The sequence below is a fragment of the Somniosus microcephalus genome, unplaced genomic scaffold, assembly GCF_052327205.1.
Source record: "Somniosus microcephalus isolate GS21.2 unplaced genomic scaffold, FLI_Smic_1.0 unresolved_chr3, whole genome shotgun sequence".
Classification (NCBI taxonomy): Eukaryota; Metazoa; Chordata; class Chondrichthyes; order Squaliformes; family Somniosidae; genus Somniosus; species Somniosus microcephalus.
In genome coordinates this window covers 55,231,460-55,248,869 of record NW_028225181.1, presented here as the reverse complement: position 1 = coordinate 55,248,869, position 17,410 = coordinate 55,231,460, and the positions used below count along the sequence as shown (strand labels likewise).

Below are 17,410 nucleotides of genomic sequence, written 5' to 3'. Positions count from 1 at the left end.
GTACAGCACATGTTAGATACAGAGTAAAGCTCCCTCTACACTGTCCCATTAAACACTCCCAGGGCAGGTACAGCACGGGTTAGACACAGAGTAAAGCTGCATCTACACTGTCCCATCAAACACTCCCAGGGCAGGTACAGCATGGGTTAGATACAGACTAAAGCTCCCTCTACACTCTCCCATCAAACACTCCTGTAATGATCAGTAACCTGTCATTCTGGAATGGTACACTAGGTGGTGCTGTATGTATATAAGAGTGGTCTACCCAGGATGCACTAGGCTACCCACAAGGTAGCAGTCAAGATGGAGGCCTCTACAGATACTGTACCTAGTCCACATGTGCTCAATAAAGTGTCTAGCAAAAGCTAGCTGTTCTTAATAAAAACAACTAGTTATTAATGAACATAACATGGTACCAGGATTGGTAAGATCTGCTCACTATTGTGCAATGCGACATGGAGAATTTGAAGCCACCAGAGCATTTGAAACTCACAGGAAATGTCGACTACAATTGGCAGACTTTTAAACAACAATTCGAACTCTACATTGCTGCCATCGGATTCGGTACGAAGCCAGACGCAAGGAAGATAGCGTTGCTGCTCACAGTTGCAGGCCCACAGGCGATAGAGGTATTTAATACATTTGTATTTAATCCAGAGGAGAACAGAGGAAAATTAGACGATGTGCTAAAGAAGTTTGATACACATTGTTCTCCCAAAAAGAATGAAACCTATGAGAGGTACATCTTCCGTTCTCGGACACAGCAGCAAAATGAGACTTTTGATAGCTTTTTGACTGATCTGAAACTGAAAGCACAGACATGTAATTTCTCTGAGCTGAAAGCATCCATGATTAGTGACCAGATTGTGTTTTGTATTCATGATAAAAAAAGTCAGGGAACGTCTGTTGAAAGAAACCGAACTAACATTGGAAATTGCTGTGAAAATATGCCAAGCTAGCGAGCTAGCTCAAAAGCATGCCAAAACTTTCAGTGAAATCAATGATGATGCGATTGCAGTAAGTGCTGCTGTCGGTGCTGTGTCCTACAAGGGGAAGAAACATGGGCAGAACAGAAGTGAAAAGCAACTGGAGGAAGGAATTTTAAATTGTAAACGCTGTGGTTACAAACACCAGTTAAAACAATGTCCAGCGTTTGGAAAAATGTGACCAAAATGCCATGGAAAGAATCACTTTGCCAAACAATGCTTTTCAAAAGTAAAAACTAAGAAAGGGCAATGAGTTAATGTAATTGAGGACACTGATTTAAGTGAGACATGTTTTGTAGGAATGGTGTCATGTGACAATATCAAAAAGGATACAGAAAATGTGCAGCCCTCAGGAATTAACAATGCTGAACATAAAGTTAATGCAGTAAAAGAGGACAAATGGATGATCCCACTGCAGGTAAATGGAGCATTAGTTACATTGAAACTAGACACTGGGGCAAAAGCAAACTTGATCAGTATGAGTGACATTAACAATATGAAAGAAAAGCCCAAAATACAGAAAAAGTCAGTACTACTGAAGGACTATAATGGACAGAAAATAGATAGTTTAGGTGTATGCAGACTTAAAGTGACAGTCAAAGACAAAGTGCATCATCTCATGTTTTCTGTTGTGGCTGAACGACTTGATTCACTACTGGGTGACAAAGCTTGTGAGGACTTAGAACTGGTCAAGAGAGTCTACCGTATAAACTGTTCCATAAGCAGACCAGATGACTCGGTGGATTCTGTAGTGAATAATTTCCAGGATGTGTTCAAAGGATTTGGAGTTCTACCATTCAATTACAAGATCCAGCTAAAGCAGGATGCTCAGCCAGTGGTACATGCTCCACGAAGAGTTCCAGCACCCCTGCGTGACCGGCTCAAGAATGAACTGGACAGAATGACCACACTAGGAGTCATCAGGAAAGTCGAAGAGCCAACAGACTGGGTTAACTCCATGGTATGTGTAAAGAAAAAGAACAATGATCTAAGAATATGCATGGATCCAAAGGACTTAAATGCAAACATAAAACGTGAACACTACCAGATTCCCAAGTGAGAAGAAATCACCAGTGAAATGTTAGGTGCCAGATACTTTACAAAGCTCGATGCCTCACAAGGATTTTGGCAACTAACACTGGATGAAGAGAGCACCAAATACTGTACCTTCAACACACCATTTGGCAGGTATTGTTTCCTCAGAATGCCTTTCGGGATAATATCTGCATCGGAAATCTTTCATAGAGCGATGGAACACATAATTGAAGGTCTGGAAGGAGTTCGGGTCTATGTTGATGACATCATCATCTGGGGCTCCACACTGAAAGAACACAATGAGAGACTGACTAAAGTGCTACAGAGCATACGCCGGAATGGACTGAAGCTCAACAAAGCCAAGTGTCAGTTTGGTGTCCAGGAAGTCACTTTCCTAGGAGATAATCTATCTGGTAAAGGAATAGAGCCAGATATGGAAAAAGTAAACGCCGTACACAAAATGCCCTGACCCACTGACAAAAAAGGAGTGCTACGCATCATGGGGATGATAAACTTCATTGGAAAGTTCATTCCTAACTTGTCAGCCAAGACAGCCTGTTTGCGAGACCTGCTACGTTAAACAAATGAGTTCGCATGGACAGAAAGACATGAACGAGAGTGGATAAACCTCAAAACAGTGCTGACAACCACACCTGTACTCACCTTCTTTGACCCAACCAAAAGAATCAAAGTGTCAACGGATGCATCAAAAGATGTCCTAGGTGCGGTCTTGCTACAAGCAGAGGGTGAAGATTGGAAGCCTGTTGCCTATGCCTCCAGGTCTATGACTGATACTGAGTGTCGATACGCCCAGATTGAAAAGGAATGTCTAGGCTTGGTAGTTGGACTAGAAAAGTTTCATGGCTACATATATGGACTTCCCACCTTCACAGTTGAGACAGACCACAGCCCACTGGTTGCCATCATAAAAAAGAACCTGAATGAGATGTCTCCAAGGATTCAACGACTCATGATGAAGCTGCAAAGATATGACTTTGAACTGATCTACACACCAGGCAAATATATAGTGTTAGCAGATGCACTATCCCGAGCACCCACAATGAGTCATGTGAGCTCTACTGAAGAAGACGTGGATGTTCATGTGAGTATGGTCACTGCTGCGCTGCCTGTGTCAGACACAAAATCAAAGCAAATAGCAGAAGAAACAGTAAAAGATACAGTATTACAAACAGTAATAGAGAACATTCATCATGGTTGGCCAAAAGGTTCCTGTCCAAAATATTTTCACATAAGGTCAGAATTGAGTGTCGCAAGTGGACTATTACTAAAACAGAACAGAATAGTCATGCCACAGGCTCTACGTCAAGACATGCTCAAAAGGATTCATGAGGGACACCTCAGAATTGAAAAATGCAAAAGGAGAGCAAGAGACACTGTTTATTGGCCTGGCATAAATAAGGACATTGAGAACATGATAGGCAAATGTGAGACATTTCAGAAACACCAAAACAAACAAGCAAAGGAACCAATATGTAGCTGACATATCAACAGTACCATGGCAAAAGGTTGGTATGGACCTCTTTCATTTAAATGGTAAAGACTATCTAATAGTGATTGACAACTATTCTAACTATCCTGAGATGGTGCTGCTCTCAAGCACCACAGCAAGCAGTGTCATAATGCATGTGAAATCCATCTTCGCCAGACATGGAATTCCCAGGATTGCCGTTAGCGACAATGGTCCGTGCTTCAACTGTAAGGAGTGGCAACAGTTTGCAGCACATTATGACTTTCAACACATCACATCCAGTCCTTTGTATGCTCAGTCGAATGGTAAGGCAGAGAAAGGTGTTCAAGTTCTCAAGCAGCTACTGAAGAAAGCGACAGAAAGCAAGTCTGATCCTTATCTCGCCCTGCTGAGCTACCGAGCCTTACCTTTAGACTCTGGTTCTTCACCTGCTGAACTCCTAATGGGTCACAAGTTGCATACCACGCTACCCCGCTGTGCAAAAGAAAAGCAGAGTAAGGAACTGAGACAGAGACTACAACTGTTAAAGCTGAAACAGAAATCATACTATGACAAGTCATCCAAAACTCTGAAACCATTGACAAGGGATGAAGTTGTCAGGATTGAGGATCCAGATGCATGGAACAGGAAAGCTGCAGTTCTTGAGGAAGTAGGACCAAGGTCATACACTGTTAGAACTGAGGAAGGACAGATTCTCAGGAGGAACCGCTGTTCCCTCCTAAAAACACAAGAGACTATTGAAGAGCAAATCGATGACAATGCCGCAACTGAATCTTGTCACTCACCACCAGAACAATCTAACACAAATACACATACAGGCTCTCGTGAAAACACATCAGACTTACCTGTGCTGAGAAGATCCACACGTGAAGTAAAAAAGCCTGATAGACTTAATCTTTGAGTACAAAGAGAACTACATTGAAAATGTATTGACTGTTGAAGATGTTTATGTTGTTATTGATTGATACTAATTGATACTGATTTTGTTTAACCTCAAAGAAAGGGGGATGTAATGATCAGTAACATGTCATTCTGGAATGGTGCACTAGGTGGTGCTGTATGTATATAAGAGTGGGTTACCCAGGGTGCACTAGGCTACCCACAAGGCAGCAGTCAAGATGGAGGCCTCTACAGATACTGTACCTAGTCCACATGTGCTCAATAAAGTGTCTAGCAAAAGCTAGCTGTTCTTAATAAAAACGACTAGTTATTAATGAACATAACAACTCCCAGGGCAGGTACAGCACAGGTTAGATACAGAGTAAAGCTCCCTCTACACTGTCCCATCAAACACTCCCAGGACAGGTACAGCATGGGTTAGATACAGAGTAAAGCTCCCTCTACACTGTCCCCATGAAATCAAAGCACAAGATACTGACCCATTGCTCCACCCAGGGCCCCCCATTAGCGAGAGGGGATTCCTTAATCTGTGTGGGTCACAAACAGGGTGAAAGGACAGTCTCTGACCCAGTTCTCCAGCCCTGTTCCCTCAACCACCCCAGCTGCCAATGTGGGGGAAGGGGAGAAGCTGGTGGGATTGTATTCCTTACCTTTAATCCTCTCCTCCTGCATACATACAGTGCGAAGGCAGATCTCCTTGTTCACAACATACATCCTGCGCAGACTAGGGGGAAAAGCAGAGATATCTGTTGACAAGGCTCCATTGATTCATGTCGGCGGTTGGGGGCTTTGGACTGTGCAATCCCTCACCTATTTCCTTCCTCCTGCTCCTCCTGCCACCCTCTCTCTTTCCTGAAACGCTCCAACTCCTCGACGCTAGCCCTTCATCCGAGATTCCAAACCAGCCCTCCAATCCCACCCACCGTTCCTCGCAAGACTGATCAGTTCGTGAGTGACACCTAGTCGAGGGGCATCATACCGCACCAGTGTACGCACCCAACAGCCACCTGCTATGAATGGACCAGGGGGATGGAACCTGGGGTCTTACTGTTCTATTGGGATCAGTGTCGGAAATCTATAGACTCTAGGACACCAGTACGTCCACAGCCCGTATACACTCTCCCCTATCATGGACTCTACCACCCATTTAATCTCCTCCCACAGCCCGTGTACACTCTCCCCTATCATGGACTCTACCCACCCATTTAATCTCCTCCCACAGCCCATGTACACTCTCCCCTATCATGGACTCTACCCACCCATTTAATCTCCTCCCACAGCCCATGTACCCTCTCCCCTATCATGACTCTACCCACCCATTTAATCTCCTCCCACAGCCCATGTACACTCTCCCCTATCATGGACTCTACCCACCCATTTAATCTCCTCCCACAGCCCATGTACACTCTCCCCTATCATGGACTCTACACTCCCATTTAATGTCCTCCCACAGCCCATGCACACTCTCCCGTATCATGGAATCTACACACCCATTCAATCTCCTCCCACAGCCCATGTACACTCTCCCCTATCATGGACTCTACCCACCCATTCAATCTCCTCCCACAGCCCATGTACACTCTCCCCTATCATGGACTCTACCCACCCATTTAATCTCCTCCCACAGCCCATGTACACTCTCCCCTATCATGGACTCTCCCCACCCATTTAATCTCCTCCCACAGCCCATGTACACTCTCCCCTATCATGGACTCTACCCACCCATTTAATCTCCTCCCACAGCCCATGTACACTCTCCCCTATCATGGACTCTACCCATCCATTTAATCTCCTCCCACAGCCCATGTACACTCTCCCCTATCATGGACTCTACCCACCCATTTAATCTCCTCCCAGAGCCCATGTACACTCTCCCCTATCATGGACTCTACCCACCCATTGAATCTCCTCCCACAGCCCATGTACACTCTCCCCTATCATGGACTCTACCCACCCATTTAATCTCCTCCCACAGCCCATGTACACTCTCCCCTATCATGGACTCTACACATCCATTTAATCTCCTCCCACAGCCCATGTACACTCTCCCCTATCATGGACTCTACCCACCCATTTAATCTCCTCCCACAGCCCATGTACACTCTCCCCTATCATGGAATCTACCCACACATTCAATCTTCTCCCACAGCCCATGTACACTCTCCCCTATCATGGACTCTACCCACACATTCAATCTTCTCCCACAGCCCATGTACACTCTCCGCTATCATGGACTCTACACACCCATTTAACCTCATAAGAACATAAGAACATAAGAAGTAGGAGCAGGAGTAGGCAATACGGCCCCTCGGGCCTGCTCCGCCATTCAATAGGATCATAGCTGATCCAAATCTAGACTCACGTCCACTTCCCTGCCCTCTCCCCGTAACCCCTAATTCTCTTATCAGCTAGGAAACTGTCTATCTCCGTTTTAAATTTATTTAATGTTGCAGCTTCCACAGCTCTCTGGGGTAGCAAATTCCATAGATTTACTACCCTCTGAGTGAAGAAGTTTCTCCTCATCTCAGTTTTGAAAGGGCAGCCCCTTATTCTAAGATTATGCCCCCTAGTTCTAGTCTCATCCATCAGTGGAAACATCCTCACCGCATCCACCCGATCAAGTCCCCTCACAATCTTATATGTTTCGATAAGATCGCCTCTCATTCTTCTGGACTCCAATGAGTAGAGTCCCAACCTACTCAACCTTTCCTCATACGTCAACCCCCTCATCTCCGGAATCAACCGAGTGAACCTTCTCTGAACCGTCTCGAGAGCAAGTATATCTTTTCTTAAATATGGAAACCAAAACTGCACGCAGTATTCCAGGTGTGGCCTCACCAATACCCTGTATAACTGCAGCAAGACTTCCCTGTTTTTATACTCCATCCCCCTTGCAATAAAAGCCAAGATTCCATTGGCCTTCCTGATCACCTGCTGCACCTGCATACTAACTTTTTGTGTTTCATGCACCAGGACCCCCCGATCCCTTTGTACTGTAGCACTTTGCAGTTTCTCTCCATTTAGATAATAACTTGCTCTTTGATTTATTCTGCCAAAGTGCATAAACTCACACTTTCCAACATTATATTGCATCTGCCAAATCTCTGCCCACTCACTTAGCCTGTCTATGTCCTTTTGCAGGTTTTTTATGTCCTCCTCACTCACTGCTTTCCCTCCCATCTTTGTATCGTCAGCAAACTTGGATATGTTGCACTCGGTCCCTTACTCCAAATCATTAATATAGATTGTAAAGAGTTGAGGTCCCAGCACTGACCCCTGCGGAACACCACCAGTTACTGATTGCCAGCCCGAGAATGAACCATTTATCCCAACTCTTTGTGTTCTGTTAGATAGCCAATCTTCCAGCCATGCCAGTATCTTACCCCCAATCACTCTCCCCTATCATGGACTCTACCCACACATTTAATCTCCTCCCACAGCCCATGTACACTCTCCCCTATCATGGACTCTACCCACCCATTAATCTCCTCCCACAGCCCATGTGCACTCTCCCCTATCATGGCCTCTACCCACCCATTTCATCACCTCCCACAGCCCATGTACTCGCTCCCCTATCATGGACTCTACCCACCCATTTAATCTCCTCCCATAGCCCATGTACACTCTCCCCTATCATGGAATCTACCCACCCATTTAATCTCCTCCCACAGCCCGTGTGCACTCTCCCCTATCATGGACTCTATCCACCCATTGAATCTCCTCCCACAGCCCATGTACACGCTCCCCTATCATGGACTCTACCAACCCATTTAATCTCCTCCCACAGCCCATGTGCACTCTCCCCTATCATGGACTCTATCCACCCATTGAATCTCCTCCCACAGCCCATGTACACTGTCCCCTATCACTGACTCGACCCACCCATTTAATCTCCTCCCATAGCCCATGTACACTCTCCCCTATCATGGACTCTACCCACCCATTCAATCACCTCCCACAGCCCATGTACACTCTCCCCTATCATGGACTCTACCCACCCATTTAATCTCCTCCCACAGCCCATGTACACGCTCCCCTATCATGGACTCTACCAACCCATTTAATCTCCTCCCACAGCCCATGTGCACTCTCCCCTATCATGGACTCTATCCACCAATTGAATCTCCTCCCACAGCCCATGTACACTCTCCCCTATCACTGACTCGACCCACCCATTTAATCTCCTCCCATAGCCCATGTACACTCTCCCCTATCATGGACTCTACCCACCCATTTAATCTCCTCCCACAGCCCATGTACACTCTCCCCTATCATGGACTCTACCCACCCATTTAATCTCCTCCCACAGCCCATGTACACTCTCCCCTATCATGGACTCTATCCACCCATTTAATCTCCTCCCACAGCCCATGTACACTCTCCCCTATCATGGACTCTCCCCACCCATTTAATCTCCTCCCACAGCCCATGTACATTCTCCCCTATCATGGACTCTACCCACGCATTTAATCTCCTCCCACAGCCCGTGTACACTCTCCCCCATCATGGACTCCACCCACCCATTTAATCTCCTCCCACAGCCCATGTACACTCTCCCCTATCATGGACTGTAGCCACCCATTTAATCTCCTCCGACAGCCCATGTACACTCTCCCCTATCATGGACTCTACCCACGCATTTAATCTCCTCCCACAGCCCGTGTACACTCTCCCCCATCATGGACTCCACCCACCCATTTAATCTCCTCCCACAGCCCATGTACGCTCTCCCCTATCATGGACTGTACCCACCCATTTAATCTCCTCCGACAGCCCATGAACACTCTCCCCTATCATGGACTCTACCCACCCATTTAACCTCCTCCCACAGCCCATGGACACTCTCCCCTATCATCGACTCTACCCACGAATTTAATCTCCTCCCACAGCCCATGTACACTCTCCCCTATCACAGACTCTACCCACCCATTTAATCTCCTCCCACAGCCCATGTACACTCTCCCCTATCATGGACTCTAACCACCCATTTAATCTCCTCCCACAGCCCGTGTACACTCTCCTCTATCATGGACTCTACCCACCCATTTAATCTCCTCCCACAGCCCATGTACACTCTCCCCTATCATGGACTCTAACCACCCATTTAATTTCCTCCCACAGCACATGTACACTCTCCCCTATCATGGACTCTAACCATCCATTTAACCTCCTCCCACAGCCCGTGTACACTCTCCCCTATCATGGACTCTACCCACCCATTTAACCTCCTCCCACAGCCCATGTACACTCTCCCCTATCATGGACTCTACCCACCCATTTAACCTCCTCCCACAGCCCATGTACACTCTCCCCTATCATGGACTCTAACCACCCATTTAATCTCCTCCCACAGCCCATGTACACTCTCCCCTATCATGGACTCTACCCACCCATTCAATCTCCTCCCACAGCCCATGTACACTCTCCCCTATCATGGACTCTAACCACCCATTAAATCTCCTCCCACAGCCCATGTACACTCTCCCCTATCATGGACTCTACCCACCCATTTAATCTCCTCCCACAGCCCATGTACACTCTCCCCTATCATGGACTCTACCCACCCATTTAATCTCCTCCCACAGCCCATGTACACTCTCCCCTATCATGGACTCTACCCACCCATTTAATCTCCTCCCACAGCCCATGGACACTCTCCCCTATCATGGACTCTACCCACCCATTTAATCTCCTCCCACAGCCCATGTACACTCTCCCCTATCATGGACTCTACCCACCCATTCAATCTCCTCCCACAGCCCATGGACACTCTCCCCTATCATGGACTCTGCCCACCCATTCAATCTCCTCCCACAGCCCATGGACACTCTCCCCTATCATGGACTCTACCCACCCATTTAATCTCCTCCCACAGCCCATGTACACTCTCCCCTATCATGGACTCTACCCACCCATTCAATCTCCTCCCACAGCCCATGTACACTCTCCCCTATCATGGACTCTACCCATTCAATCTCCTCCCACAGCCCATGTACACTCTCCCCTATCATGGACTCTACCCATTCAATCTCCTCCCACAGCCCATGTACACTCTCCCCTATCATGGACTCTACCCATTCAATCTCCTCCCGCAGCCCATGTACACTCTCCCCTATCATGGACTCTACCCATTCAATCTCCTCCCACAGCCCATGTACACTCTCCCCTATCATGGACTCTACCCATTCAATCTCCTCCCACAGCCCATGAACACTCTCCCCTATCATGGACTCTACCCACCCATTTAATCTCATTACCTGTAGAAGCACAGCTTGTGGACACACTGCTTCAAGGGATGGTGGATTGAATAGAGGCGGGTGCAAGGATATTGCTCTTCCCGACAGTCTGTAACAGAGAGTGAGAGAGAGTTGGGACATTCAATAAATAGCCAGAGTGGGGCAGTGAGAGGGTTAATCCCCTCCGAGTGGGAACAGGCTGCCTGGTGTCTGTAACTGGGAGGAGGTGGGTGAGCGGGTTAATCCCCTCCGAGAGGGAACTGGCTGTCTGGTGTCTGTAACTGGGAGAAGGTGGGTGAGAGTGTTAAACCCCCTCCGGTCGGGAACAGGCTGCCTGGTGTCTGTAACTGGGAGAAGGTGGGTGAGAGGGTTAATCCCCTCTGAGAGGGAAAAGGCTGCCCGGTGTCTGTAACTGGGAGGAGGTGGGTGAGGGTGTTTATCCCCTCTGATAGGGAACAGGCTGTCCAGTGTCTGTAACTGGGAGGAGGTGGGTTGAGGGTTAATCCCCTTTGAAATGGAACAGGCTGCCCGGTGTCTGTAACTGAGAGCAGGTGGGTGAGATGGTTAATCCCCTCCGATAGGGAACAGACTGCCCGGTGTCTGTAACTGGGAGGAGGTGGTTGAGAGGGTTAATCCCCTCTGATAGGGAACAGGCTGCCCAGTGTCTGTAACTGGGAGGAGCTGGGTGAGAGGGTTAAACCCCTCCGATAGGGAACAGGCTGCCCGGTTTCTGTAACTGGGAAGAGGTGGGTGAGAATGTTAATCCACCTCCGATAGGGAACAGGGTGCCCAGTGCCTATAACTGGGAGGAGGTGGGTGAGAGGGTTAATCCCCTCAGATAGGGAACAGGCTGCCCGGTGTCTGTAACTGGGAGGAGGTGGGTGAGGGTGTTTATCCCCTCTGATAGGGAACAGGCTGTCCAGTGTCTGTAACTGGGAGGAGGTGGGTTGAGGGTTAATCCCCTCTGAAATGGAACAGGCTGCCCAGTGCCTATAACTGGGAGGAGGTGGGTGAGAGGGTTAATCCCCTCCAATGGGGGAACAGGCTGCCTGGTGTCTGTAACTGGGAAGAGGTGGGTTAGAGAATTAATCCCCTCTGATAGGGAACAGAGTGCCTGGTGTCTGTAGCTGAGGAGAGGTGGGTGAGAGGGTAAATCCCCTCCGATAGGGAACAGGCTGCCCGGTGTCTGTAACTGGGAGGAGGTGGGTGAGAGGGTTCATCCCCTCCGATAGGGAACAGGTTGCCCTGTGTCTGTAACTGGGAGGAGGTGGGTGAGAGGGTTAATGCCCTCCAATAGGGGAACAGGCTGCCTGGTGTCTGTAACTGGGAGGAGGTGTTTGAGAGCTTTAATCCCCTCTGATAGGGAACAGGCTGCCTGGTGTCTGTAACTGGGAGGAGGTGTTTGAGACCTTTAATCCCCTCCGATAGGGAACAGGCTGCCTGGTGTCTGTAACTGGGAGGAGGTTGGTGCCGATAGGGACCAGGTTGCCCGGTGTCTATAACTGGGAGGAGCTGGGTGAGAGGGTTAATCTCCTCTGATAGGGAACAGGCTGCCCGGTGTCTGTAAGTGGGAGGAGGTGGGTGAGAGTGTTAATCCCCTCCAATAGGGAACAGGCTGCCCGGTGTCCATAAGTGGGAGGAGGTGGGTGTGAGGTTTAATCCCCCTCCGATAGGGAACAGGCTGCCCGTTGCCTGTAACTGGGAGGAGGTGGGTGAGAGCGATAATCTCCCTCCGATATGGAACAGGCTGCCTGATGTCTGTAACTGCGAGGAGGTGTGTGAGAGGTTTAATCCACTCCGCTAGGGAACAGGCTACCCAGTGTCTGTAACTGGGAGATGGTGGGTGAGAGGGTTAATCCACTCCGATAGAGAACAGGGAGCCCGGTGTCTGTAACTGGGAGGAGGTGGGTGAGAGGTTTAATCCCCCTCCGATAGGGGAACAGGCTGCCCAGTGTCTGTAACTGGGAGGTGGTGGGTGAGAGGGTTAATCCCCTCCGATAGTGGAACAGCCTGCCCGGTGTCTGTAACTCGGAGGAGGTGTGAATGAGGGTTAATCCCCCTCCGATGGGGGAACAGGCTGCCCGGTATCTGTAACTGGGAGGAGGTGGGTGAGGGAGTTAATCCCTCTCCGATCGGGAACAGGCTGCCCGGTGTCTGTAACTGGGAGGAGGTGGGTGAGAGGGTTAATCCCCTCCGAGAGGGAAAAGGCTGCCCGGTGTCTGTAACTGGGAGGAGGTGGGTGAGGGTGTTTATCCCCTCTGATAGGGAACAGGCTGTCCAGTGTCTGTAACTGGGAGGAGGTGGGTGAGAGGGTAAATCCCCTCCGATAGGGAACAGGCTGCCCAGTGTCTGTAACTGGGAGGAGGTGGGTGAGAGGGTTAATCCCCTCTGATAGGGAACAGGCTGCCTGGTGTCTGTAACTGCGAGGAGGTGTGTGAGAGGTTTAATCCACTCCGCTAGGGTACAGGCTGCCCAGTGTCTGTAACTGGGAGGAGGTGGGTGAGAGGGTTAATCCACTCCGATAGGGAACAGGCTGCCTGGTGTCTGTAACGGGCAGGAGGTGGGTGAGAGGGTTAATCCCCTCCGATAGTGGAACAGTCTGCCCGGTGTCTGTAACTCAGAGGAGGTGTGAATGAGGGTTAATCCCCCTCCGATAGGGGAACAGGCTGCCCGGTGTCTGTAACTGGGAGGAGGTGGGTGAGAGGGTTAATCCCCTCCGATAGGGAACAGGTTGCCCAGTGTCTGTAACTGGGAGGAGGTGGGTGAGAGTGTTAATTCCCCTCCGATAAGGGAACAGGCTTCCTGGTGTCTGTAACTGGGAGGAGGTGGGTGAGAGGGTTAATCCCCTCCGATAGGGAACAGGCTGCCTGGTGTCTGTAACTGGGAGGAGGTGAGTGAGAGGGTTAATCCCCTCCGATAGGGAACAGGCTGTCCGTTGTGTGTAACTGGGAGGAGGTGGGTGAGAGGGTTAATCCCCTCTGATAGGGAACAGGCTGCCCGATGTCTGTAACTGGGAGGAGGTGGGTGAGAGGGTTAATCCCCTCTGATAGGGAACAGGCTGCCCGGTGTCTGTAACTGGGAGGAGGTGGGTGAGAGAGTTAATCCCCTCCGATAGGGAACAGGCTGCCCGGTGTGTGTAACTGGGAGGAGGTGGGTGAGAGAGTTAATCCCCTCCGATAGGGAACAGCCTGCCCGGTGTCTGTAGCTGGGAGGAGGTGGGTGAGAAGATTAATCCCCTCCGATAGGGAACAGGCTGCCCGGTGTCTGTAGCTGGGAGGAGGTGGGTGAGAGAGTTAATCCCCTCCGATAGGGAACAGCCTGCCCGGTGTCTGTAGCTGGGAGGAGGTGGGTGAGAGGTTTCACCCCCCTCCGATAGGGAACAGTCTGCTCAGTGTCTGTAACTGGGAGGAGGTGGGAGAGAGAGTTAATTCCCCCCGATTGGGAACAGGCTGTCCGGTGTGTGTAACTGGGAGGAGGTGGGTGTGAGGGTTAATCCCCTCCGATAGGGAACAGGCTGCCCGGTGTCTATAACTGGGAGGAGGTGGGTGTGAGGGTTAATCCCCCTCCGATAGGGAACAGGCTGCCCGGTGTCTATAACTGGGAGGAGGTGGGTGTGAGGTTTAATACCCCTCCGATAGGGAACAGGCTGCCCGGTGTCTGTAACCGGGAGGAGGTGGGTGTGAGGGTTAATCCCCCTCCGATAGGGAACAGGCTGCCCGGTGTCTGTAACTGGGAGGAGGTGGGTGAGAGGGTTAATCCCCCTCCGATAGGGAACAGGCTGCCCGGTGTCTGTAACTGGGAGGAGGTGGGTGAGAGGGTTAATCCCCTGTCATAGGAAACAGGCTGCCCGGTGTCTGTAACTGGGAGGAGATGAGTGTGAGTGTTAATCCCCTGTCATAGGGAACAGGCTGCCCGGTGTCTGTAATTGGGAGGAGATGGTTGAGAGGGTTAATCCTCCTCCGATAGGGAACAGGCTGCCTGGTGTCTGTTACTTCGAGGAGGTGGGTGAGAGGGTTAAGCCCCTCCGAAAGGGAACAGGCTGCCCAGTGTGTGTAACTGGGAGGAGGTGGGTGAGAGGGTTAATCCCCTCTGATAGGGGAACAGGCTGCCCAGTGTCTGTAACTGGGAGGAGGTGGGTGAGAGGGTTAATCCCCCTCTGATAGGGAACAGGCTGCCCGGTGTCTGTAACTGGGAGGAGGTGGGTGAGAGGGCTATTCCCCCTCCGATAGGGAACAGGCTGCCCGGTGTCTGTAACTGGGAGGAGGTGGGTGAGAGGGTAAATCCCCTCCAATAGGGAACAGGCTGCCCGGTGTCTGTAACTGGGAGGAGTTGGGTGAGAAGGTTAATCCCCTCCGATAGGGAACAGGATGCCCAGCGTCTGTAACTGGGAGGAGGTGGGTGTGAGGGTTAATCCCCTGTCATAGGGAACAGGCTGCCCGGTGTCTGTAACTGGGAGGAGATAGGTGAGATGGTTAATCCCCTCCGATTGGGAACAGGCTGCCCGGTGTCTGTAACTGGGAGGAGGTGGGTGTGAGTGTTAACACCCTGTCATAGGGAACAGTCTGCCCGGTGTCTGTAACTGGGAGGAGATGGGTGAGAGGGTTAATCCCCCTCCGATAGGGAACAGGCTGCCTGCTGCCTGTAACTGGGAGGAGATGCGTGAGAGGGTTAATCCCCTCCGATAGGGAACAGGCTTCCTGGTGTCTGTAACTGGGAGGAGGTATGGGAGTATTAATCCCCTCTGACAGGGAACAGGCTGCCCGGTGTGTGTAACTGGGAGGAGGTGGGTGAGAGTGTTAATCCCCTCCGATTGGGAACAGGCTGCCCGTTGTCTGTAGCTGGGAGGAGGTGGGTGAGAAGGTTAATCCCCTCCGATTGGGAACAGGCAGCCCAATATCTGCAACTGGGAGGAGGTGGGTCAGAGTGTTAATCCCCTCCGATAGGGGACAGGCTGCCCGGTGTGTGTAACTGTGAGGTGAGGGGTGAGAGGTTTCATCCCCCTCCGATAGGGAACAGTCTGCTCGGTGTCTGTAACTGGGGGGAGGTGGGTGCCGATAGGGAACAGGCTGCCTGGTGTCTGTATCTGGGAGGAGGTGGGTGAGAGTGTTAACACCCTGTCATAGGGAACAGTCTGCCCGGTGTCTGTAACTGGGAGGAGATGGGTGAGAGGGTTAATCCCCCTCCGATAGGGAACAGGCTGCCTGCTGCCTGTAACTGGGAGGAGGTGGGTGAGAGTGTTAATCCCCTCCGATTGGGAACAGACTGCCCGTTGTCTGTAGCTGGGAGGAGGTGGGTGAGAAGGTTAAGCCCCTCCGATTGGGAACAGGCAGCCCAATATCTGCAACTGGGAGGAGGTGGGTCAGAGTGTTAATCCCCTCCGATAGGGGACAGGCTGCCCGGTGTGTGTAACTGTGAGGTGAGGGGTGAGAGGTTTCATCCCCCTCCGATAGGGAACAGTCTGCTCGGTGTCTGTAACTGGGAGGAGGTGGGTGAGAGGGTTAATCCCCCTCCGATAGGGAACAGGCTGCCCGGTGTCTGTAACTGGGAGGAGGTGGGTGAGAGGGTTAATCCCCTGTCATAGGAAACAGGCTGCCCGGTGTCTGTAACTGGGAGGAGATGAGTGTGAGTGTTAATCCCCTGTCATAGGGAACAGGCTGCCCGGTGTCTGTAATTGGGAGGAGATGGTTGAGAGGGTTAATCCTCCTCCGATAGGGAACAGGCTGCCTGGTGTCTGTTACTTCGAGGAGGTGGGTGAGAGGGTTAATCCCCTCCGAAAGGGAACAGGCTGCCCAGTGTGTGTAACTGGGAGGAGGTGGGTGAGAGGGTTAATCCCCTCTGATAGGGGAACAGGCTGCCCAGTGTCTGTAACTGGGAGGAGGTGGGTGAGAGGGTTAATCCCCCTCTGATAGGGGAACAGGCTGCCCGGTGTCTGTAACTGGGAGGAGGTGGGTGAGAGGGCTATTCCCCCTCCGATAGGGAACAGGCTGCCCGGTGTCTGTAACTGGGAGGAGGTGGGTGAGAGGGTAAATCCCCTCCAATAGGGAACAGGCTGCCCGGTGTCTGTAACTGGGAGGAGATGAGTGTGAGTGTTAATCCCCTGTCATAGGGAACAGGCTGCCCGGTGTCTGTAATTGGGAGGAGATGGTTGAGAGGGTTAATCCTCCTCCGATAGGGAACAGGCTGCCTGGTGTCTGTTACTTCGAGGAGGTGGGTGAGAGGGTTAATCCCCTCCGAAAGGGAACAGGCTGCCCAGTGTGTGTAACTGGGAGGAGGTGGGTGAGAGGGTTAATCCCCTCTGATAGGGGAACAGGCTGCCCAGTGTCTGTAACTGGGAGGAGGTGGGTGAGAGGGTTAATCCCCCTCTGATAGGGGAACAGGCTGCCCGGTGTCTGTAACTGGGAGGAGGTGGGTGAGAGGGCTATTCCCCCTCCGATAGGGAACAGGCTGCCCGGTGTCTGTAACTGGGAGGAGGTGGGTGAGAGGGTAAATCCCCTCCAATAGGGAACAGGCTGCCCGGTGTCTGTAACTGGGAGGAGTTGGGTGAGAAGGTTAATCCCCTCCGATAGGGAACAGGATGCCCAGCGTCTGTAACTGGGAGGAGGTGGGTGTGAGGGTTAATCCCCTGTCATAGGGAACAGGCTGCCCGGTGTCTGTAACTGGGAGGAGATAGGTGAGATGGTTAATCCCCTCCGATTGGGAACAGGCTGCCCGGTGTCTGTAACTGGGAGGAGGTGGGTGTGAGTGTTAACACCCTGTCATAGGGA

General features: G+C 50.8%; 1 protein-coding gene across 2 annotated transcripts in view; it reads right to left on the bottom strand.

The window, feature by feature from the left end:
- Positions 1–17,410, bottom strand: part of mfap5 (microfibril associated protein 5) — a 112,499-nt gene that overhangs the window by 11,623 nt on the left and 83,466 nt on the right. For both annotated transcript variants that reach the window (XM_085976801.1, XM_085976800.1), the window contains 2 exons: positions 10,668–10,755; positions 5,061–5,134 (listed from right to left, as the gene is read on the bottom strand). In XM_085976801.1, coding sequence (XP_085832927.1) covers positions 5,061–5,134; positions 10,668–10,755 — 162 coding nt within the window. The remainder of the gene's footprint in view (positions 1–5,060; positions 5,135–10,667; positions 10,756–17,410) is intronic.